Genomic DNA, 26,203 nt, shown 5'->3' with positions numbered 1-26,203 from the left:
CCAGTAACAGTCAAAGACACAATACATTTCCAAGACAGGATGGTCTACGTCATAGAGATGGTACTATTATCAGTCTCATAGCAGAAAGTTTAACATTTGTACCTAATTTGACTCTAATTCTTCTCTGTTCTGCTATGTCTTTTTCTCTCCTTATATCTTGTTGGATAAAGAGATAGAATGCTGACCCTTTCAACGATTTTCAGTGCAGGCTTGTTTATAGAGCTGAAGGGTGAATGTGCAAAATTGAGCAAATGGAAGATGCCATGAGATGCCCTATACAAGCAATTTCCAGGCCTGGTATGACTTCAGAGCCTTTAGTCTATGGAGGTTACAGACTAGCTATTGACATACATTGCTGGAATGATTCTCTCAATTCCTAATGCAACAACTTTCTAAATTGCAACTGTGGCATTGTAGGCAATACAATAATCCATGCCCTACACTTTGTCAGAAAGCTCTATGGAGAAAGCAGCGGGATCAAAATGAACTTTTAAATAATGTTAGCAACTGACTGCCCATTGAGTGAGGATACCGAGAAAGAAGTTAAACCAGGCATTGCTTAGGCACTTATTGGTCTCTTTGTGGCCTGATGTTTTCTTTCCGCTCTGAACAGTCAGGAAGAAGCAAAGTGCAGTGGAAACAGGAGAACATTTTTCTGTCAATTGGGAACAAGAGTCTCACTAATACCCAGCCTCCTAATGTAACCTTGCTTAATTGAGAAATACCCTGGAGAACCAATTAATTCACAGTTTTGAAATCCACTCCTGTTAATATCTGAAATAACATTTGTAAAGTTACACCCTACTTGGAGAGTTGGAATTGAAAGAAAATGATTATATTACAAATGAATCACTGTCAAGGCCTTCTTAAAGAATCATTTCCACTGATTAAAATTTCCTGATCTTAGTGTTGTGCTCACCATCACAGTAATAGAAAGAAGGTTGAGTAAAAGTCAGTGTTCAGACAATTCAGACAAGCTCCCAACAGTGGTTTTTAAGGAAATCAATCACAACGTAATCCTGATTAACATCCTTTAAATCATTTAAATATATTTTAGCTTAATCAGTATATGTGAATGGTATCATTAGAGTTAAATATTCATTGTGCCAATGGCAGGAGAGCAGAAATACCATTAGCAAAGTGTGGTACAGATACTTCCCAATCAAAAACATCTCTGGAGCAGATGGGACTTGAACCCAGGCTTCTTAATCCAGAGGTGGGGATACTACCACAAGAATCCTCAAGTCTGCTGCACTTGGTATTCTCAGGCAGACTCCCATCAAACTACTAACCAGGCCTGACTCTACTTAGCTATCAAAAGCAGATTACATCAGACAGTTTTAGACTAGCATAGCTGTAGACAGCAAAGTGTGCTGGAAACTCTGGAATGACTGAATAACAACTCAGTCTGTTAATTGTGATGCATCAACTGATTGAACCCTGCAGTCTTTCCAAGTCAGCAACACTACATACACCATCTGCAAATTTCCAATACACCCAAATTTTGGAACAAACAAACATGCACATTCTTCAGAAACAGAGACATATAAATACATGCTCAAAGCCAAAGATATGCACTGCAGAATGCACAGTAGTACTTACCCGAAATGGAGGCAGATTCACATACTCATCCTCACACTACAGGATCAAATACCTCTTCTTCCCAAAAATATAAAACTTATGTTTTGATAATAGCTTTTCTAAGAATATATTTCAAAGTAGTTTGACTTGAAAATTGCAGAAATGGCAATAAAATTCAATGTGTCTCCATGTAGCATGTTTCCTTTTAATATGTACAATATGTATTCCACATCAGGTATACAACTTAAGGGCATAACTTTTCAATTTGAAATTAGAGTGCAATAAAAATAAACTTTTCATACACCATGTTCTGAATTGCTTCAATACATCGTGAATTCTCTTCATGTTTGCAGTGTATGTTTTTTTGTCAGGTAAAGGGTTTTACAGTTCTCAACCTTCTACAGAGTCTCATACACACCAAGAAGCAGAGACACTAGACATAGGAATATACACCACAGAAAAAGACAGGGACACGCACACATTCATATATTACAGAAACAGACATGCATACATGATCAAGGAGGACACTCATACACATGTCACACACACAAACATACAAATATAAATACTCTTTCTGAATAACAGGTTTTCAAAAGTTAACCAAGTTAGATGGAATGTAAGAAGATGTTACTACTAATTATAACTACTTTGATCACTTTAAAAACACTCCCATATTCCAAAAAATTGGCATATGAGTTGTTCCTTCAGTTGTTTGGGTAACCCTAAAGGGTCATCTTAACAAGGTCCATTGGTGAAGCCCATCCTACCTCCTTCAATTTAAAACTATCATTTTCCATGTGATAATGTGCCCAGTCACACCCAGAGCTCTGAGGACAGTCTGGATGTCAAAAACAGGCTGGTTATTTCCATAAGGAAGAAGAAGACCAAACAGGAAGGAGAATAAGTTCATTGAATGTGTGCTTATTCTCTCATGCAACTACAGCACGATTAAGACAAAGCACGTGGGCAATTCCAATCACGGAGGGAGCTGTAACGAAGGAATCAAAATAATATATTTTAGAAAACAGAAAATTCAGTTATAACTACATCTATTTTGCAGATGTTGAATGATGGAAACCATGTAGAGTTGAAGAGCTAGAGAGGAAATTCCATATCTTAAGTGTCTAAACATCACAATTCACTCTATCATGCTAGTGCTAAAACAAATCCAGTCTTAACATCAAGCTGAATTAGGGCTGCCAACTTCTCAGTCTTGCCTCAAGTGTCTATAAATTAAAAGTGAATCTCCAGCAACAGTGCCACGAACAACTTTTGGGAAAGGAGGAAAAAGTCATAGAAACATGATTATAAAAATTGGGATTTTTTTGCATTAATTGAAATATATTGGAAATGAAATGAAAAAAAAAACCCAACATCATCACAAAAACAATTCAAGTCTGTTTCCATTATGATTGGTCCTGGGAATGTGGAATCCTGCAGGATAGCCATGTTGGGTGACCAATGGCCAGAAGCTAAGGGAGGGGCTGTTGGAAAAGGAGGTCTAGGACAGACGGCATAGTCTCAGAATAAAGGGGTGCCAATTTAAGACTGAGATGAGGAAGAATTTCTTCTCTCAGAGGGTTGTGAGTCTTTGGAACTCCTTATCACAGATAGCTGTGGGGACACAGTCCTTGTATATATTTAAGACTGAGATAGATAGATTCTTGATCAGTAAGAGAATCAAGGGTTATGGGGAACAGGCAGGAAGTGGACCTGAGCAATGTCAGATCAGTCATGATCCCAATGAATAGTGAAGGAGGCTCAAGGATTCCTGTTTCTTATAGTCACGTGATGAAACCTCTCAGAATACTTGGAACAAGAAAATATTGGGAAAATTTCACTGTAAACCCTGCGTGATCCAAGCAAGATGACATTCCTATTAAAGATGTTGGGAAAACCAATTGCTATTTACAGAGATTCTGATTAAAGCAAAGTCATTGCCCTTTTGTTCAAAGTTCAGAGTCCTGGGTGAAAAGTCAAGGATGGAAGGCAGAAACCAGATTGAAAAGAGTAGAATGAAGCAAATCAGCAAGTAATGGACTATCCTTAGGTTTTAAGAGTCTGTAGCTGGTTGTAAGAAAGAAAATAAGACTTCCGCAGGTGAGGAGGTGTGAGGTCAAACAAGTGCTTTTTACTAAGCCTCTCATGTGCTTTGTGAGATCAATGGTTTATTATTTGATTTGTTAAGCCAGAAAGATTTAATACCAATTAAAACACAAATGAACACTCAATTGCTGAATTTACTGATTTCAGCCAGACGAGGAATGAATTGGCTGTGCCTCAAATCAACAACCCAGTCCAGGAAATAAGTAGCCTGATTTGCCTCTTCACTGTCTATCTTTGACTCTTGTGGGTGTAAATCATATAGTACTGAAAAGGTCCTTCAGCCCATCAAATCTGCACTGACAAAAACTGCTCTAAATCTACACTTGTCCTACTTTCCCACATTAGGCCCATAGCCTTGAATGTAATGAAAGTTCATCCATCTACTTATTAAAGGTTTCCCACCTCAACTACCCTTCCAGGCAGTGCATTTCAGATTCCCACCTTAAAATTAGCCTCCCTCGATACTGACTCTTCAACGAAGGGGAACAGCTGTTTCCTATGCACCCTGTCCATGCCCTCCATAATCTTATACAACTCTATCAGGTCCCCCTTCAACCTACTCTGCTTGAAAGAAAACAACCTGATCTTATCCAGCCTCTCTGCATAGCTAACTTGGCCTATCCTGGCAAATCTCCTCTGTAGCCTTCAGCGAGTGCAACATCTAAATGTTATGGGGATTTCTGCCTCGATCACCCTTTCAAGCAGTGAATTCCAGATTCCCACCACCCTCTGGGTGCAAAGGTTTTTCCTCACAGCCCCTTTAAACCTTCTACCCATTGCCTTAAATCTGTATCCCTTTGTCATTGATCCTTCCATCAAGGGGAAAAGTCTTTTCCTGTTCACACTATCTATTCCCCCCGATAATTTTATACATTTCAATCATGCCCCCCTCAATCTCCTCTTCTTTAAGGAAAACGACCCAAGTCTATCCAATCTCTCTTCATCCTGGTAAATCTCCTTCCTCTACATTCTCTCCAGTGCAATCATTTTCCTCCTATAATGTGGGTTTCCAGAACCGCATACAGTACTTTAGCAGTGGCCTGTCTAGTCAACGTTTTATACAGTTCCAACAACCCCTCCCTTCTCCTAAACTCTGTGCTTCACCTAATAAAGGCAAGTATGTCTTCTTAATCACTTTAACTAACTGTCCGACTACCTTAAGGGACTAGTGGACATGAACACCAAGATCCCTCTGATTGTCAGTATTCCCCAGAGTCCTACTGTTCATCTTGCATTCTTTTGTCTTGTATGCCCTGCCCAAGTGCATCACCTCACACTTTTCCAGATTGAATTCCATTTGCCTTGATCAGCTCATCTGACCATCCCATCTATGTGATCCTGTAATCTAAGGCTAGTCTCCTCACTCATTACCACCCCACCAGTTTCCATATCATGTGCAAAATTCTACTTTCAAGTCTAACTGCTTTATATGTACTAGTCAGATATTTGATATCACACATGATGCATACTGGCTATGTTACATTATGAAGGATGTAGAAGGTGTTAGCACGCGATCCAGAATAACACCAACATCGTGAATTCATTTTCCATTCTGGCTGAAGGATGCCTCAGCCTGCCCCTAAGAGTGAAAAGTAATGCTAAACCAGAATGTGAAAGAAACTGGCATGGAAAAAGCTCATGATAAAGTGTTAGCTGACAATGAGTCAAGGACCTGACTTTTGGCAGAACACATAGAGTCATAGAGTTATACAGCACAGGAATAGACCCTTCAGTCCACCCAGATCAGGCCAACCATAATTTCAAACTAAACTAGTCCCACCTGCCTGCATTCAGCCTGTATCCCTCCGAACATTTCTGCTCTGACAAGACATTATGCTGTGTGTAATAAAAACCGAAAGCACTGCAGATGCTGTGAATCGGGAACAAAAACAAAGTTGTTGGAAAAGCCCAGCAGGTCTGGCAGCATCTGTGAAGGAAAAAACAGAGTTAACTTTTCAGGTCCGGAGACCCTTCTCTGTGTGTATTGTTATGGAATATTTCCAGCATGCTGATACTAATATAGAAATGTCTTCCATTTTTTGTCACTCATAGCCTTAATTCTGATGAACAAAATAAATACTGGATTGCTTTCGATTGGAATGGAAGGTGCCATCTCTGACATATTTGGAAAGAAAGAGGTTTGAAAGCTCATTCTGCAAAGGGCTGCAATTTGATTTCCTCAGAGTTCAATGTTGACCATAAAGGATTTTCTAAGACATTATTTAAACCCCTTGCCAAGTCACTTGTAAACAAAGCCATGGAAATTGTGAACTTGTGTTGCGTTTTGCTTGCCCTGGACAGTGGGCATATGCTTACACTGTGCAAGGATTATTTTGTGACACCTCACTCCAGTTCAGAATATTTCCTGGGCATCCCCAACTATGTAGTTATTAATTTTTTTGCAACTTGTGATATCTTGTTATGATCAAATTGGCTGCTGGATTTCCTACATTGCAACAGTAATGGGATAGATGCTGAAAGCCTGCTCATGGGATGTGGGATGTGGGTTTTGCTGGCTGGCAGCATTTATTGCCCTTCCCTAGTCACCCTTGAGAAAGTGGTGGCGAATTGTCTTCTTAAACCACTGCAGTCCATTTGTTCTAGGTAGACCCACAATGCTGTTAGGCAGTGTAAGGCAGGATTTTGATCCAATGATGCTGAAGGAACAGCAGTATATTTCCAATTCTAGATGGTGAATAGCTTTGAGGGGAATTTGCAAACAGTGGTGTTCGATGTATCCACTACACTTGTCTTTTAGGTGCTGTTGAAGGATCTTTGGCGAATTTCTGCGCAAAGTCACACAACCTTCTAAAAAAAAATTGTTCCCATCTCTGATGTGCTTTTGCCATCCTCTAAGAGAGGAATCTCAACATGTTGTTCAGAAAAATAATTTCTAACTACTTTCAAATACTCTCCTGACTGACCACCCACTTATCACCATTAAACATGAACTCATTGAAAACTCACCTGCCTTGATCCAAGCTCACACCAAATCCTTCTCACCTATCAAGTATTTCTTTCTAAAACAGATCCAGCCATTCAGGATGTTAGAAAACACTTCTTTATGTAAATGATGACAGAAGTGTGGAATGCCCTCCCACAAAAAGTGGTCAATGTTAGGTTAATTAATTGTTTTAATTCCAGGATTAGTGATTTTTTTTTGCTGGCCAAGTATATTAAAGAATACAGAGCTAAGGAAGGAGGGTGGAATTGGTCTACTGATCACTCATGATCACAGCTAATGGCAGGACATGCTTGAGGTGTTGAATGGCCACTTCCCATCCTTGTGCTTCTATGTTTATCCTTTTCAAATCTGCCCCAGTCATTCTGGAAGGTCCAATGGCTAGAATGTAAATCAGAGCTATCCCTGTTTAAACACATACACATTATTAACAGGATTGATTCCACAGCACTGGGAACCCCAGTACTTAGCAGACACAATTCTGCATTAAGAAGAAATGACAGAATAAAAGAATCAAAATCATCAACATTAAAACTATACAAAAACAAAGTTGCTGGAAAATTTCAGCAGGTCTGGCAGCATCTGTGGAGGAGAAAACAGAGTTAATGTTTCGGGCCCGGTGACCCTTCCTCAGAACTGATGGTGGCTGGGAAAACGTCAGTTTATGGTGAGATTATGGTGACTTTATGGTCAGTTTATGGTCAGTAAGAACTGACGTTTTCCCAGCCACCATCAGTTCTGAGGAAGGGTCACCGGACCCGAAACGTTAACTCTGCTTTCTCCTCCACAGATGCTGCCAGACCTGCTGAGCTTTTCCAGCAACTTTGTTTTTGTTCCTGATTTACAGCATCCGCAGTTCTTTTGGTTAACATTAAAACTGTGTAATACATGGGCTGTCTCAGAACTCATTGACTGATCCTTTAGTTTTTCAAAATGATTGGTTCTTTTGTGTGTAACCTTCCGTAGCGCCTTAACTGTGACATAGTCTCCAATAAATCCAATAAGGAATTCAGCAGAAACTTCTTTATCAGGAAGTGGTTTGAATGTGACACATTCATTGGGGAAGGACTAATGGAAGTAGTGAGACCACGTGGAGCCCCCTGCACTGGTCTGCTACGAAGAGCCCTTGGAGAGAGACTGTGATGTTTGTCTTTTTAACTTTGCTTCTTGTTTTTCTGACCTATGGTTATACTGTGCATAGCTGTAATGTAACATTTTTCTTTCATTTTTCTGTTCTGTAACTGAGGATTGTACTTAAGTACCTTGTACCTAAGATGGCACCATGAGTTGGTGACATTGTTACGCTGTAACTATTTTTTAATTGCAAAAATATATTTTATTCATAAAAGGAAATCTTTATGTACATTCATAGGTTAATGAAGCCATTCAGATCTAAACTGTCTTTACTTACAGCGAAGAAAACAAACACTGGGGTTTGGCTTTCTCTATACAGGGTGTTCTGCTATAACACAATAGTTGCGTTCCAGCGCGACATTGTGTAATAGAAAATCGCACTATAGAAATAACTGGGCCTATGGGAAAAACAGGGTTCAGGCCAGACCACCAAAAAAAGTGTAACACAAAGGATAGCACTACTGTCAACAGCAGTTTAGACAGGCTGGTCCGACTATGACAGCGGCTTAGGAACTCCTTCTCGGATTGACACAGCTGTCCTCACTATTTCCAAAATGTGCAGGACAGTTACCCAGATGTCCTGGTCAATACTAATCCCTTAGTCAGCAACACAATGACAGATTGTCTGGCCATTATCACATTGTTGCTTGTGGGAGAGTGCTGTGTGAAAATTAGCTGCTGTATTTTCTACAATGACTGCACTTCAAAAATACATCAGTGGCTGTCAAGCTTTTTGTAACATCCTGAGGTTGTGAAAGGTGTAAGCCTTTATAAGCAAGAAGATCTAGGTTCAAGTCCTGCCACAGAACTCAATGGCCAGGGAAAGTGCATTCACAATGTGACTAAAAAGATTGAGTATCAATTGGCAAATTCTTCCAACATTGCCAGTAGCAGACTGTAAGACTGGGAGAGATTCCTGGTCAGCCATGTGACTAAAAGAACATTGGAGACTCTACCACCACAATCCATAGTTCCACACTGCAACATATACATATGTGTATGTTGCCATAGCAACTCAGACTCGTTCAGCGATCTTATTATCCCACCACAAGGATATCGAGCAACATGGAGCAAAAGGTGGGAAAATCAACCCATGATCTGACTAATTACTTAAATAGGCTGCTGGAGCCCCTTGTCCTGTGCCTCACAGTGTTTCCTTTCAAGGTAAGTTAGATATACTGTTTTTCACTCTCCCCTACACCCTACTTTTCTTGATAACAGATGCTGGCTTCCTACTTTTCAGTTTTAATGAAGGCCAACAGGGAGAATTTCTCTGGGACTCTCAGAATCACAGAATTGTACAAGTACACTGTAAGTATCATTAGCAAAGGACTCCTGAAAGCAAGACGCCGACTTGATGGAATTGCATTATAGCCAACACAAGTTCATGTTTTAGAAATAGTGTTCCCCTATTCGTCAATCACATTATAGCCAATTCGCGTTGCCGGAACACACGTTATAGCAGAACCCCCTGTACTTACAATGAAACTCTTGGCATTTAGCTGAGGCATTGTGAGGCTCCAATTACTGAATGGACCCCCATTATGCTATGGCAAAAAGACCTTAGACAGTGGTCCTTCCCCACTGTGCCTTGGCGGCAGCTGGCCAAAGCTTTACTGCATCCTTTTGCACATAGTCCTGGACCTTCGAATGTACCAGTCTGCAACACTCGGTCGGGGTCAACTCAACTAACCTTGTAACTGAAGAAGCTGTACCTAGGGCCAAATGGTTTCCTTCTGAGTTGTAATTATTCTATTCCATAAATGGTGGAGATGAATAGTATGGATGCCTTTAAAGGGAAAGTATAAAACACATGAGGGAGAAGGGAATCAGGAAAAAATGCGAACTATGTAATAGAGTAGGGTACAAGGAGACTGGTGTGGACTTTAATGATCAGAATCAATCATTTGAGCTGAATAATCTACTTATGTGCTGCAAATTCTATCATTGTGCACAATTCATGGAAATATACTTGTATTTGATGGTGGTCCCACACTTTGGATATTCTCCTAGCTTCTCAGATAAGCCTTTTCCAACATCTGTTGGACAATACGCAGGGGGGTTGAATTGAGGAATACAAGTGGTGGGGGTTGGAGGGCACAATGACACCATGGATTACAGATGGAGGAATATCTGGCGGTTAAAATACTGGTATGTAAATCGCCTTCTCAATTTTTTCTTTGTAAATCATTCGTCTGACAGTTCCTTGACCTCTGACAGCCTTTTTTTTTGGGCTGTGCACTCTGAGACGGTCTTTGGCTGTCATAGCTGCTGGCTGGCAGGGTTATTGCAAACAGCTGACACATTCCCAATGGCAGTCGCAGTCACAGAACATGCTATCCACCTGTTTAAGACTCAATCGTGAGCGTTTCTCCCTCATACTGGTCTCTTATCCCATCCACATAATTACATTTGTTATGTAAATCTGGTTAACAGCAGAGACAAGCTGCTGTCTTCCCTTCACCAGTATCGCAGAGAGATGGGTAGATCCTGGCTACAATCCATGTACTGGGTTTTTAGTAGTAAGATTCTGCAGTTTTAAAAACTCAAATATATATGTCCAACATATGATCATAAGAAATAGGTGCAAGAGGAAGTCACTCAGCCCATTGGCACTATTCCTCCACTCAACCAGATTACAGCTGATCTTCTATTTTATTTTCTCAACTATCCACACACCCCTTGATATCTCTAATGTCTAATGATAGGGTCCTACCCTATCAAGCTCTACCATGTCCACGTTCAATGACTTAGCCTCCCCAGCCTTCTGGGTAGAGAATGCCAAAGATGTTTGAACATATAAAATAGGAGCATAAATAGACCATTCAGTCACTTGGCCCTTTTCCAGTAAGGCCATGGCTGATCTGTTTGTGTTTTGAATTTCACATTCATATCTATCCCCAATAACCCTTGATACACCTGCTTAACGAGAATTTATCCACAATGACTCCATCTCCACCACCTTCTGAAACAGTGAGTCCAAAATCATACAACCCTCTAAGAGAGAAAAAATCTCCTCATCTCTGACCTGCATTTGCCACCCTCGAGAGGAATCTCATCCTTGTCTTGACATGTTGTTCAGAAAAATAATTTCCAACCACTTTCAAATACTCTCCTGATGACCACTCATTTACAGACACAGAGTCACACAGCATGGAAACAGACCCTTTGGTCTAACTCGTCCATACCAATCAGGTTTCCTAAACTGAACTACTCCCATATGCCTGGACTTGGTCCATGTTCCTCTCAACCTTTCCTAGTCATGTACCTATCAAAATGACTTTTAAATGTTGTAATTGTACTCACCTCTATCACTTTCTCTGGCAGCTCATTTCATATATGCACCACTCTCTCTGTGAAAAAGTTGCTCCTGGGGTCCCTTTTAAATCTTTCCCCTCTTACCTTAAATCTATGCCGTCTAGTTTTGGACTCCCCTACCTAGGGGAAAAAACTTTGGCTATTCACCTTATCTATATGCTTCATGATTTTATAAACCTCTATAACGTCACATCTCAGCTTCTATATACTAAGGAATAAAGTCCCAGCCTATCCAGCCTCTCCTTATAATTCAAACCTTCCAGTTTCGGTAATGTCCTTATAAATCATTTTTGCACCTTTTCCAGTGAGACTTCAGAAAAATAATCCAAGCTCATACTCTCAGGACGGCACTGAGATAGGGCGCCATTACTGGAGATAGGTTTAAAAAAAAAACTAAGATGTCGTCTGAGGTAAATGTGAACAATGACATGAATCTATTTCAAAGACCATTGCAAAAACAAAATAATTTGTAGGCTGGAAATCTGAAATTAAAATGGAAAATGCTGAAAGCTTTCAGCAGGTCAGACAGCATCTGTGGAAAGTGGAACTGTTCAACATTTTTGGTTGCTGTCCGTTCTGTTCTATTAAACAAGTAAATTGCCCATACCTTCTCCAGTTTAGAGGAATGAGAGGTAATATCACTGAAATATATAATATTCTTAGAAGGCATGCAAGGATAGATACTGAGAAATTGTAGATATTTCAATTAACCTGTCGAGATGTGTTATGACCCACCTCTGAAGCAGGTGGGCTTGAAACCAGGCTTACTGGCTCAGAGATAAGGACACTACCACAATACCCTCAATACCCCTATTGAGAAGTTGTATCCCTCTCATGCATGCAAAACATTAGTTAACCACTTTTATTATCTCAACAATGCCTGGTATAACTGAAGTGTAACATCCTTAATTTTAGGTTCAAGTCCTCTCCTGATGAAGGATAGCATTCTTTTAGCCGTTTTGATTATGTGCTGTACCTACATACAAATTATTTGTGACTCAAGCTAAATCAATCTGCACCTCAGAAGTCTGCAGCTGTTCTCTGTTTAAGGTTAAATAATATTCCCTTTTTATTCTTCCTGCCAAAGCAAACAACTTTACATTTTCTCACAGTATACACCCTCTAGTTTTATACTCCCCTACCTGGGGAAAAGGCCTTGAGTATTCATCCTATCTGTGCCCCTCATGATTTTATAAACTTCTGTAAGGTCACCCTTCAGCCTCTGACCCTCCAGGGAAAATAGCCCAAGCCTATTGCTCTCCCTATCGCTCAAACCCTCCAACCCCAGCAACATCCTTGTAATTTTTTTCTGAACCCTTTCAAGTTTCACAACATCTTTCCTATAGCAGGGAGACCTATATTGAACACAGTATTCCAAAAGTGGTCTAACAAATGTCCTGTACAGCTGCAACTTGACCTCTCAACTCCTATACTCAACGCACTGTCTGATAAAAGCAAGCATTCCAAATGCCTTCTTCACTACACTATCTACCTGCGACACTACTTTCAAGGAACTATGAACCTGCACTCCAAGGTTTCTTTATTCGGCAACACTCCCCCGGTCCTTACCATTAAGTGTATATGTCCTGCCCTGATTTGCCCAACCAAAATGTAGCACCTCATATTTATCTAGATTAATTTCCATATGTCACTCCTCGGTCCACCTGATTGAGGTGCCATTTTACTCTGAGGTAACCTTCTTTGCTATCCACTATACCACCAATTTTGGTGTCATCTGCAAACTTACTAACAATACCTCCTTTATTCACATCCAAATTATTGATATAAATGACAAAAAGCAGTGGACCCGCCCTGATCCTTGCAGCACACCACTGGTCACAAGCCTCCAGTCTGAAAAGCAACCCTCCATCACCTGCTTAGGGTCAACTTGGTATAAAAATACTCAGAGATAGTAAAACTGCAGATGCTGGTGGCAGAGATAACACAGCGTGGAGCTGGAGGAACACAGCAGGCCGGGCAGCATCAGAGGAGCAGGAAAATTGACATTTCGGGTTGGGGTCCTGAACCAAAACATCTTCCTGCTCCTCTGATGCTACCTGGCCTGCTGTGTTCCTCCAGCTCCACATTGTGTTATCTTGGTATACAAATAGCTAGTTCTCCCTGTATTCTTGTTAACCAGCCTACCTCGTCCAATGCCTTAGTCAAGTCCATATAGACAACGTCCACTGCTCTCCCTTCATCAATCACCTTTGTCACTTTAAAAATCTCAAATCAAGAATTCAAACTTAATCACTTCCTTGCATGACAGGATATCTGATGAGAAACTAAATAAATTGGGCCTATAATCTCTGAAGTTTAGAAGACTAAGAGATCTCATTTTAAAAAAATACATGATTCTGACGAGGCAAGACATAGTATATGTTGAGAGATTTGTTTCTCCCAGCTGGGAAACCTATAACGCAAGAATACAATCTCAGAATAAAAGGTCAATTATTTAGCAACGGGAAGAAGTTATTTTTAACTCAGATTTGTGAAACTTTGGAACTCTGTATCATAAAGGGCTATGGACGCTCCATTGTTGAACATTAAGTGAGACTGAGATTGATAGGTTCCTTCGTGAATCAAAGCATTATGGGGAACTCCTGTTCTTATTTCTCATGTTCCAAAATTCTTTTTAGTTTAAAAACAACACAAAACTTTTTTGTTGAAGAATTTTTTTAAAAGTTTCAACTTATTTTGCATGAAACTGATTAGGAAAAAGGGAGAGGTAAAATCCTTATTTGCATTCAGTTTCGGTACAAGCCCTTCCCGAGGATTTTTTTTCTGACTCAGACCGAACGAACAAGAAAAGGAAACAACAAAGCGCAGGCGTCCGGGAGTTGTAGTCCACCGACTCCGAGTATGAGCAGTGACAAGGGGGAGGCTGTGATGGGTAAAACTACAACTCCCGGCGTGCACCTGGGCAACAGCGGCTGTCACTTCGCCCCAGCTGCTGGTTTGTGACGGAATCGGCGTCTCATAAAATACAACCTTTTCAGTTTTTTTTCCGCCAGGAGAAAAATAAAACCTGGGCCCGTGGCAGAAAAGTTTGTGTGTATTTTTTAATTAAAAAATGTTTCCCCCGCCTTTTAAAATTTTAGTTAAACTTTATGATGTGTAAGTGCGTAGTTGCTTGTTAAAGATTCTCCCTTTTGCTTTCAGTTTTTAAACCTGGTGTCAGTCAGCTCTGTTTCGAAGTCCTTACTCCGGTAAGTTTTGCTTTAGACAGACTTTATTCTCTGCATTATATGGTTACTGACGATAACTTTGTATATCATGATGTTGAGAAGCAGGTCAATATAAGTTTGAAGTCTGTTCGAGCCCAGGTAATAAATGGGTTTTATTTTAAACGGAAGACTGACTTGTGATGAGTTCCAATTTGTTATTAAAGGCTGATCGACTTGAAAATGTCCTATTTTTATTTAATTTTCAACTTCTGAAAGCGTTGTCTGTTTGTTGGGATACAATTCCATGGCTAAACAGCCATTTCCTTGTATCCTAGCCAATTGCCTTGCCCTATGCTTATGGTGGAAAGGATCTGTACATACAAGTGTAATCATTCAGGGCACTTAGTGAGGCTGCAGCAGGGAAGTGTGTACCACGTTAGAGTTATAGGGTAATATAGCATGGAAACAGGCCCTTCGGCCCAATTCGTTCATGCCAACCAGGTTTCCTAAACTAAACAAGTCCTGTTTGGCTGTGTTCAGTCCATTGTCTTTCTAAACCTTTCCTATCCGTCGGCCGCTATTCCTGACTAGACTAGTTACTGGGATCAACAACAGAAATTGCTGGAAAAGTCACTCAACCCGAAACGTGAACTCTTAATTTCTCTTCACAGGTGCTACCAGACCTGCTGAGCTTTACCAGCAATTTCTGTTTTTGTTTCTGACTTACAGCATCTGGTTTTTATTTTGTTACTGGGATTTTGAGATTGGACTGTGAGGAGAGATAGGGTGGGTGGATCGATCTGAGTACCAGGGGTTTAGAGAATGAGGAGTGACCTTAATGAAACAGTATTCTAAGGGACTTGACTATACTGCAAAATGTTTCTGTGACTAAGAATCCAGAATGTGGGGTCATAGTTGCAGAAGAAGGTGTTGACTATTTAGGACTGTGATGGAGAGAATTGCCTTTTATCTTTTGAACCCTCAAGACCAGAGAGCTGTGGATGCTCATTTTTGTTTTATTATTGACTCATGGGATGTGGCATTGCTGACTGTTGCCTGTCCTTAGTTGCCTTTGATGTTGGTGGTGAGTACATTCAAGACAAAGCATCATAGAATTTTGAGTACTAAGGGGTATAGGGCTAGTTTAGGAAGGTGGACTGGAGCAGGAAAATCATCCCTGATTGAGTTGAATGATAAAGAAGGCTGGAAGGGCTAGCTGGATGACTTTTATTGTGACGAAATCCCATCCATTGTGTGTCAGTATTAAGCTATTTATCCCATTTCATTATTTTATCAGATCATGGCTGATCTGTACCTCAACTCTACTCACCTGCCTTGGTTCCAATCTCTTTGATACCCTTACCCAAAAAATGCCTGTCAATCTCAGACCTGAAAATTTTAATTGACTGCTGGTTTTCTGGGTGGATGAATTCCTGGTTTCCATGGTCCTTTGTGACAGCACAGTGTTCAACATGTATTTGCCTGACCCTGTCCTCTTCTCATCCAGGTATACTTCCAGGCAAGGATCACTGGTGATCTGGAATTGGATTTTTGGCTTCCTTTCCCTTCCCTTCTGTGCAAACTGAATCTCTTTATCCCTGATTGTTTTGTGTTTCTATATGTAATTCATCACCACTTCTACTTTGAATGTTAATATACATTGCTTCCCAGTCTGACAATGTATTGACTTTAAAACCATCATCAATGTTTTCAAACTCCTCCATGGCTCTCCCCCTGTCCCTATAAACTCCTTCCAACAGCGTCCATAATCCTTCACTTCTCCAATTCTGTGCTCTTGCAATTTCTCAGTTTACATTGTACTGCCATTGGCAGGGTCCTTTCATTGCTTATTGTCTAAGCTCTGGAATTCTATCCTTAAAGCTTTCTACTTCTGTCTCCTCCTTTCAAGATGATCTTTAAATCCTATTTCTTTGATAATCTGCCATAATATTTCCTTATATAGCTTGGTGTTAAATTTTCTTTAACAGCTTCCTGTGAAGCATCTTGGGATGTTTTACTACATCAGTGCTGCTATTAAAATGCAAGTTATTGGTGAATGAAAAATTTCTATGTAAATTTGGAGGTACGTGTTATTGTATCCATAATTAATACTTGTATTATGGATGTTCTTATGAACTTTGTTCAGAAACAGTTGACCAGTATTGCTGTGTGCTGTATCATTTTATATCAGAATAAGAACATTTCCTATTATATTTGTATTTTTCTCTAGAACCAACTTTGATTCCTTTCCAAACCCTCAATCAGGCTGCTGTAATCCCTCAAAATACATTATTCTTCATTTATGGCTCACAGTAGTTCTGGGTTAGTTCACAACTAGCCTCAAGCCTGTGAAAAACTGAACAGAAACACCAAGGCCCAGGTAGTAGGCATTGGCTGGTTTTCAGTGTATTATGTCAGAAAGCTCTTGTGGTGCAGTGTTCAAGTCCCACCTGAACAGGTTGACTAGAAAATATCTGTATTATGTCAGAATGTTGTATGGAACCAGTTTAAGACCTTTCCTCAAGTTATTGTATTGTGCCCATTCCTCTACTGCAGAATATTCCCACTGCTCTGACACAATAGGCACAAATATTTGGTAAACACATTTTCTATATTCCGTCAGGCTGGCCACCATGAATGAAAATCAAGGAAAACAACAAACCGACATCTCATTGCTGTATTCCAGCACCTTTGCCCAGGTTATCTTCGTCAATGTGGAAAAGGTGTACATGACAGATGTTCCCGTGAAATGCAACTACACACTGACACCCAGGATCGTTGCCCATAAGAAAGACTGGATTGGAATTTTCAAGGTAGGTCTGATATCTGAAGTATGGCATATCTGACAGTACAAAACTTAGTACTATGCTAGAGTTAACAAAGTGTGGAGCTGGAGGAATACAGCAGGCCAGGCAGTATCAAAGAAACAGGAAAGCTGACGTTTCGGGTCGGGACACTTTTTCAGAAAAAGAGAAGAGTCCCAAAACAAAATGTCAGCTTTCCTGTTCCTCTGATGCTGCTTGGCCTGCTGTGTTCCTCCAGCTCCACGCTTTGTTATCTCTGACTCCAGCATCTGCAGTTCTTGCTATCTACTATGCTAGAGGGTCAGCCAAAATTTGGATTTGAGTCCACGTGAACCCATAATCTTCTGACTCCAAGGTGAGAGTACTACCATGGAGTGGCAAGAAGTAGTTGTGTATGATGTAATTTGTTTTATATTTATTCTCCCCCAAATTCTTTAGATTTTCCAATCATTACTAATAATTCAGGGTGTTTTTATAGCATGAAAAGAGGCCCTTCGGCTCACATCAAGCATCTATCTACTTATTACATTTTCCAGCACTTGGCCTTTAGCCTTGTATGCTGTTGTGTTTCCAGTGCTCATCTAAATAGTTTTTTTAAAATGTCTTGAGGAGTCCTACCTCAACTACCCTTTTCAGACTGTGAGTTCCAGATATCAACAACTTCTGGCTGAAAGATTCTTTTTTTTTTGAATCCCTTCTAGGCATCCTGCTCCTTACTTTAAAATTGTGCTCCCTGATTATTGACCCCTGTACTAAAGGAAAATGTTTCTCCTTAATTACCCTGTCTATGCTCCTCAGAATTTTGTACACCTCAATCAGATGCGCCCTTCGCCTTTCTGCTGTAAGGAAAATAACCCCTGCCTATCTAGTCTCTCTTCATAACTGAATTGCTCCAGTCCAGGGCACGTCCTGGAGAATCCTTTCTATACCCTCTGCAGCACAGTCACAATCTTCCTATAGTGCGGTGACCAGAACTGCACACTACTCCAGCTGTGACCTAACTAATGCCACATACAGGTCCACCATAACGTCCTCACTCTTGTAGTCAATGTCTAGACTAATAAAGGTAAGTATCCCACATGCCATTTTAACCACCTTCTCTACCTGTCCTGCCTCTTTTAAGGATCCATGGGCATTCACACCAAGACATTCTCTCTGTTCTTTTTATACATCCTAGGATCCTACCATTCATTGCAGACACCCTTGCCTTGTTAGTCCTACCAAAATGCACTACCTCTCAATTTTCACTATTGAATTCATTTGTCACTGTTCAGCCCATCTGGCCAGTCCATCTATATCGTCCTGTAGTCTGAGGCTTTCCTCCTGGCTATTTACCACATCACCAATTTTTATGTCATCAAATGTATTGACCATACCTGCTACATTCATGTCTATATCATTAATGTACATAATAAACAATGAAGATTCAGCACTGAAGTCTGTGCTACACTATTGGACACAGGTATCAGTGATAAAAACACCCTTTGGCCGTTAACTTTGCTTTTTTACACTAAGCCAGTTTTGGATTCAATTCGACAAATTGCCCTGAATCCATGGCCTCTTCATTTCTTAACCAGTCTGCCATTTGAGACCTTGTCAGAAACTTTACAAAAGTCCATGTAGACTACACCAACTGCACTGCCCTCATCTACACATCCTCGAAAAATTCAATCCAATTAGTTAGAGATGAACTTCCCTTTACAAAGCCATTGCTACTATCCTTGATTAATTCTGTCCCTCAGAATTTTGTCCAATAGTTTTCTACTACAGATGTTAGACTTACTGGCCTGTAGTTTCCATGTTAGCTGCCCTCTGGTCTTCTGACACTCCTCCTGTGGCCAGAGGGGATTTGAAATTAATTTCAGACTACAAGCAATCTCTGCTCTTGCCTCTCACAGCAGCCTTGGATACATTTCATCCTGGCCTGGGGATTTATCCACTTTTAAGACTGATAAAACAGCTAATACCTCATCCCTGTCAATGCTAATTTGTTTAATTGTTTCACAATTCTCCCTCCTTGATTTCTAGCTCTACATCATCTTTCTGTATTAAGAATACAGATGTAAAGTACTCATTTAAAACTTCAGCTGTCTCTTCTGGCTCCACACACAGATTGCCACTTTGGGCCTTACTCTTTCCCTGGTTATTCTGTTGCCCCTAATATAGTTAGAAATGCCTTTGGATTTTCCTTAATGTTGCCCACCAGTGTTTTTCATGCCCCCTCTTCACTCTTCTAATTTCTTTTTTCAGCAACCTTGTACACTTTCCATACTCTTCTGTAGCATCAGTTGTTTTGAGCTTTTGGTATCTACCAAAGGCTTCTTTTTCACTTATCCAATTGTGTACATCCCTTGACATCCAGTGTTCTCTGCACTTATTGGTCCCACCCTTCATCTTTACCAGAACATGCCAGCCTGCACTTTTACTATTACCTTTTCGAATATCTCTCACCGCTCTGGTATAGAGTTTCCTTTAAGCAGCTATTCTCTATTCACTTTGGTCAGATCCTGCCTTTATTAAAATCAGACTTTTCCCCCAATTCCAAGTCTTTATTTCTGATTGATCTTTGTCCTGATCCATAATTAACTTTAAATCTGACTGAATTATAGTTACTATCACCAAAATGCTCCCCCAACACCACAACTCTCACTTGCCCACCTTCATTCCCTAAAATTAGGTCCAATACTGCCCTCTCTCTTGTAGGATTTTCTACGTGCCGGCTTAAAAAGGTCTCCTGGGCAAGTTTTAACAATTCTGGCCCCTCTAAGTCTTTCACTCTTTCTCTATCCCAGTTAACGCTGAGAAGTTGAAATCCCCTATTATTACCCTCTTATAGAGGCATGGAGTCATACAGCATGGAAACAGACCTCCAGTCCAACTCATCCATACCAACCAAGTTTCCAAAACTGAACTAGTCCCATTTGGTCCATATCCCTCAACCTTTTCTATTCATGTATTTGGCAAAATGTCTTTTAAATGTTGTAACTGTACCTGCATCTACCATTTCCTTTGGCAGTTCATGCCAAGTACAAACCACCCTCTGTGTGAAAAAGCTGCCCCTCATGTCCCTTCTAAATCTTTCCCCTGTCACCTTAAAATTATTCCCCCCTAGTTTTGAACATGTCTACCCTAGGGAAAAGACCTTTGCTATTTACGTTATCTGTGCCCCTCATGATTTTATAAACCTCTATAAGCTCAACCATTAACCTCCTGTGCTCCAGGGAGATAAGGTCCCAGCCTATCCAGCCTCTCCTTGTATCTCAAACCCTCCAGACCAGGCAACATTCCTGTAAATCTTTACTGCACCCTTTCCAATTTAATAATATCCTTCCTATAGAAGGGTGACCAGAATTGTACACAGTACTCCAAAATTGGCCTCACCAATATCCTGTACACCTGCAATATTACATTCCAACTCCTATACTCAGTGGTCTGACCAATGAAGGCAAGTGTGTCAAAGTCTGTCCACCTGCGACTCCACTTTGAAGGAACTATGTACCTGAACCCCTAAGTCTCTCTGTTCGACAACAATCCCCAGGCCCCTACCATTAAGTGTATTAGTTCTGCCCTGGTTTGCCTTACCGAAATGCAACACTTCACATTTATTTAAATGAACCTCCGTCTGCCACTCCTCTGCCCATTGGCCCAATGGATCAAAATCCCATTGTACTCTGAGGTAATCTTCTTCACTGTCCACTGTACCAGTAATTTTGGTGTCATCCGCAAACTTACTAACCAGGCTGCCTGTATTCTCATCCAAATCATTTATATAAATGACAAACAGTAGAGGACCCAGCACTGATCCCTATGGAACACCGCTGGTCACAGGCCTCCAGTCTGAGAAACGATCCCCACCACCATCTTATGTCTCCTACCATCAAGCCAATTTTGTGCCAAGTTGGCTAGCTCTCCCTGGATCCCATGTGATCTAACTTTACTAACCAGTCTACCATTCTCCCTGACTCTTTTGGGATTTATAATATATCCCAAGAAAGGTGACTGTCCCTTTTTTGATTTTAAGTTCTACTCATATGGCCCCAATTGAGGGATTTTCTAAGATACCATGCCGCCTTACTGCAGTAATTGACTCTTTGAACAATATTGCAAGACAACACTTCATTTGCCACCCCCACCCCATCTCACCTAAAGATTATATATCCTGGGTTATTGTGCTGTCAGTCCTGTCCCTCCCTCAACCATGTCTCTGTGATAGCTATGATATCACATCTCTATGCATTAATTAACACCCTCAACTTATTTGTCTTACTTGCAAGATTCCTTGCATTAAAATAAATGTCATCCAGTCTTCCCATGCTTCCTTGTTCCTTAACCTGACTGCTTTTTCACTACCTTCTAAAGTGACAGACTTTAAATTAAGTTGCTTCTCGATACTAATTGAGTTAATTACTGCTTTACAACAAGTAAAGCATCTCTGAGACTATTGATTCATAAGAACATAAGAGCTAGGAGCAGGAGTAGGCCGTCCGGCCCTTCGAGCCTGCTCCGCCATTCAATAAGATCATAAGATCTTTTCGTGGACTCAGATCCACTTACCCGTGTTCTCAACGTATCCCTTAATTCCTTTATTGTTCAAAAAAATATCTACCTTATCTTTAAAAACGTTTACTGAAGTAGCGTCAACTACTCCACTGGGCAAGGAATTCCATAGATTAACAACCCTCTGGGTGAAGAAGTTCCTTCTCAGTTCAGTCCTAAATCTGCTCCCTGTAATCTTGAGGCTATGCCCTCTTGTCCTAGCTTCACCTGCCAGTGGAAACATCCTCTCTACTTCTATCTTATCTATTCCCTTCATAATTTTATATGTTTCTATAAGATCCCCCCTCAATCTTCTGAATTCCAATGAATATAATCCTAATCTACTCAGTCTCTCCTCATAAGCCAACCCCCTCAACTCCGGAATCAACCTAGTGAACCTCCTTTGCACCCCCTCCAGTGCCAGTACATCCTTTCTCAAGTAAGGAGACCAAAACTGCACACAGTACTCCAGGTGTGGCCTCAGCAGCACCTTGTACAGCTGCAACATAACCTCTCTGCTTTTAATCTCAATCCCTTTAGCAATGAAGGACAAAATTCCATTTGCCTTCCTAATTACTTGCTGTACCTGCAAACCTACCTTCTGTGATTCATGCACAAGGACACCCAGGTCCCTCTGCATAACAGCATGCTGCAACTTTTTACCATTCAAGTAATAATCCTTTTTACTATTACTCCTACCAAAATGTATGACTTCACATTTATTTACATTGTATTCCATCTGCCAGACCTTTGCCCACTCACTCAATGTATCTATGTTCCTCTGCAAAGTTTCACAGTCCTCTGCACACTTTGCTCTGCCACTCATCTTAGTGTCATCTGCAAACTTTGACACCCTACACGTAGTCCCCAACTCCAAATCATCTATATAAGTTGTAAATAATTGCGGTCCCAACACCGATCCCTGAGGCACACCATTAGTCACTGACTGCCAGCTAGAATAGCACTCATTTATCCCCACTCTTTGCTTCCTGTTAGTCAACCAATCCTCTATCCATGCTAATACTTTACCCTTAATGCCATGCATCCTTATCTTATGCCGTAGCCTCTTGTGCGGCACCTTGTCGAAGGCCTTTTGGAAATCTAGGTACACCACATCCACTGAGTCCCCATTGTCCACCTCGCTGGTAATCTCTTCATAGAATTCCAAAAGATTTGTCAAGCATGACCTGCCCTTCATGAACCCATGCTGTGTCTGCCCAACGGGACAATTTCTATCAAGATGCCTTGCTATTTCTTCCTTGATAATAGACTCAAGCATCTTCCCCACTACCGAGGTTAAGCTAACTGGTCTATAATTCCCCATCTTTTGTCTACTTCCCTTTTTAAACAGTGGCGTCACATTTGCTGTTTTCCAATCTGCTGGGACTGTCCCAGAGTCCAGCGAATTTTGGAAAATTACCGCCAGTGCACCTGCTATTTCTCCTGCCATCTCTTTTAGTACCCTGGGATGCATTCCATCAGGGTCAGGAGACTTATCAATCCTTAGCTCCATTAGCTTGCCCAACACTACCTCTTCTGTAATTATGATTGTTTCCAGGTCCTCACCTACCTTCGTCTCTTTGTCAATTACTGGCAAGTTACTAGTGTCCTCCACTGTGAAGACCGATACAAAATACCTGTTCAATGCCTCGGCCATTTCATCATATCCCATAACTAAATTCTCCTTCTCATCCTGTAAAGGGCCAACGTTTACTTTGGTCACTCTTTTTCATTTTATATATTTATAGAAACTTTTGCTATCTGTCTTTATATTCTGTGCTAGTTTTTTCTCATGTTCTATCTTACTTTTCTTTATAGCTCTTTTTGTGGCTTTCTGTTGACCTTTAAAGTTTTCCCAATCTTCTAGTTTCATGCTGTTTTTGGCCACTTTGTATGCCTTCTCTTTCAATTTGATAGCCTCCCTTATTTCTTTAGACACCCATGGCAGATTACCCCTTTTCTTACAGTCCTTCCTTTTCATTGGAATATACTTTTGCTGAGCACTTTTTGAAAAATTGCTTTGAAAGTCCTCCACTGCTCGTCAACTGACCCACCATAAAATCTTTGTTTCCAGTCTACTTTAGCCAAGTCCTCCCTCATTCTATTGTAGTTCCCCTTGTTCAAGCACAGGACCCTGGTATTGGATTTTATCTTCACACTCTCCATCTGTATTCTAAATTCAACCATACTGCGATCACTCCTTCCAAGAGGATCCCTAACTATGAGGTCATTAATTATTCCTGTCTCATTACACAGGACTAGATCTAGGATAGCTTGCTCCCTCGTCAGTTCCATTACATACTGTTCAAGAAAACTATCACGGATACACTCAACGAACTCCTCCTCAAGGCTACCCTGACCGAACTGGTTCGACCAATCTACATGTAGATTAAAATCCCCCATGTAATTGCCGTACCATTTTTACAGGCATTAGTTATTTCTTTGTTTATTGCCCGTCCCAATGTGATGGTATTATTTGGTGGCCTATAGACTATGCCTATCGGTGACTTTTTCCTCTTAGAATTTCTAATTTCCACCCAAATGGATTCAACCTCATTCTCCATAGAACCTATACCATCTCTCAGCACCGCCCTGATGTCATCATTGAATATCAGAGCTACACCACCTCCCTTACCTTCCTGTCTGTCATTCCAAATAGTCTGGTACCCTTGGATATTTTGACATATCGTTACATGGGCACTGGCTGAACCCCAGCATTTCACAAGAGTAAGCAGTATTCATGTTAGCATGAGGTCAGAGTGTGTTAACAGGCTCTGTTACCTGCAGGGTCTTGATGGCCAGCCTCAGTCCTGTCAATTGTACACTTCTGAAGAGGAGTCATTGTCCAATGATTGAAGATACAAATCCCACTTGTTTCTTTCATGTCAGCTGAACAATCCCTGTTATAGCTCTTGTTGATATCAGCTCATCATGCCTTAACCTGATATTAAATTTTCTGTTGAATTAGTTGATTCTGAATTTTCAGTGCTATCATTGAGGCCCAAACCTTCTAATATGGGTCAGAATCCCCAATTCCAGAGCAAACCAGGCATAATATTGCATTGATAACAAGGTGTAGAGCTGGATGAACACAGCAGGCCAAGCAGCATCAGAGGAGCAGGAAAGCTGACGTTTCAGGTCTAGACCCTTCTTCAGAAAATTTTCTGATGCTGCTTGGCCTGCTGTGTTCATCCAGCTCTACACCATGTTATCTCAGATTCTCCAGCATCAGCAGTTCCTACTATCTCTGTAAAAATATTTCACAGTTTCTTGCCTCCAATTTTCTGATATCAAATGAAGGATCCCTTGAAACTCACCAAATGCAGGAATCTACGCACCCAGGAGTGTGGAGGATCCCTCTCATTTTCCATTACTGGTTCCCATAGTCCAGTAGTACACACTTGTGTGTAAATGCCCAAAGTCTCCTTGAGGCACTATGGATAGAAGTTAAAATTGTAAAGTAATTGGTGAAAAGATGGGCTGGCAGGTGGATAAATAAGGGGGGTGGGTTGATATGTCGATTAAAGTGAGTTGGGTTGGATTGAGGGGGTAGCCAGGAGATTGTTGGGTTGTACAAGGGAGTGTTGTTGTACAGTCAGGTAGTGAGGGGGGTGTTACACAAGAGTTAAATGTTTATTGTTGCCCAACAATCCTTGGGCAACTATCCAAGCAAATGAATTGAAACCCTCAAAATTCACTGACTCCAGAACTCACCGCTGTAGACATTGTTGGAGGGATTTGAATGCAGAGTAATTGCCAATTAGAAGTTTAAACTGCCTGGGCAATTCCCATGTGGCCATTGCATAGGGACCTTTTGAGAGGTCCCATTGTGTACCTTTATGGGGTATATCCTGTTTCCGATTGCCTGGAAACCAGAAGATCCGGCTGATGATTTAGGTAGCCAGATACGTTGGATAAGCTTAGTCTATTGAACACAGTCATCAAGTTTGCGTAATAACATAGGAGCAGAAGTAGGTCATCTGGCCCATCAAGCCCGCTCTGCTATTCACTAAGACCCTGGCTGATCTTTTCGTGGAGTCAGCTGCACTTGCCCACCCACTCACCATAACCCTAAATTCCTTTACTGTTCAAAAATCTATCAATTTTTGCCTTAAAAACATTCAACGAGGTAGCCTCAACTGCTTCACTGGGCAGGGAATTCCACAGATTTACAACCCTTTGGGTGAAGAAGTTCTTCCTCAATGCAGTCCTAAATCTGCTGTGCTTTATTTTGAGGCGATGTCCCCTCGTTCTAGTTTCACCTGCCAGTGGAAGCAATCTCCCTGCTTCTACCTTATCTGTTCCCTTCATAATTTTATATGTTTCTATAAGATCCCTCCTCATTCTTCTAAATTCCAATGAGTATAAGAATAAGAATGTTCCAACTGTCTCAAAGAATGCCAGCAATGAAGAAAAACCATTTGAGTTCCAACTGCTCAAAGCAAACCTTGCACCTCAAATTAATGTAAGAAACACAAAATTGATCAAGAAGGCCAATTTTATATTTTAAAAAGGATAGTGGGCATTTTGAATGAAGCAATGATTTCTCCCAGCTTGTTACACTTCCCAGACTTTGGATTCTTTTTCCAAATCAA

The 26,203-nt window shown here is 40.8% G+C and overlaps 1 protein-coding gene across 5 annotated transcripts in view; it reads left to right on the top strand.

Moving 5' to 3' along the window:
• The first annotated feature begins 14,013 nt into the window (after window positions 1-14,013).
• LOC109919084 (calcium-binding and coiled-coil domain-containing protein 2-like) overlaps window positions 14,014-26,203 on the top strand; it is a 62,293-nt gene continuing 50,103 nt past the window's right edge. For 3 of the 5 annotated variants that reach the window (XM_048614459.1, XM_048614460.1, XM_048614458.1), the window contains exons 1-3: window positions 14,014-14,152; window positions 14,264-14,310; window positions 16,892-17,081. In XM_048614459.1, the coding sequence (XP_048470416.1) occupies window positions 16,902-17,081 (180 nt within the window). In that variant the 5' untranslated portion in view covers window positions 14,014-14,152; window positions 14,264-14,310; window positions 16,892-16,901. Of the gene's footprint in view, window positions 14,155-14,263; window positions 14,311-16,891; window positions 17,082-26,203 lie in introns of all 5 variants that reach the window. The other 2 variants (XM_048614456.1, XM_048614457.1) reach the window with 2 other exon arrangements.

This window comes from Rhincodon typus, chromosome 30 (genome assembly GCF_021869965.1).
Source record: "Rhincodon typus isolate 14 chromosome 30, sRhiTyp1.1, whole genome shotgun sequence".
In the NCBI taxonomy this organism is placed as follows: domain Eukaryota; kingdom Metazoa; phylum Chordata; class Chondrichthyes; order Orectolobiformes; family Rhincodontidae; genus Rhincodon; species Rhincodon typus.
Note: the sequence above shows the minus strand (reverse complement) of the source record. Positions and strands in the feature narration are given on the sequence as shown.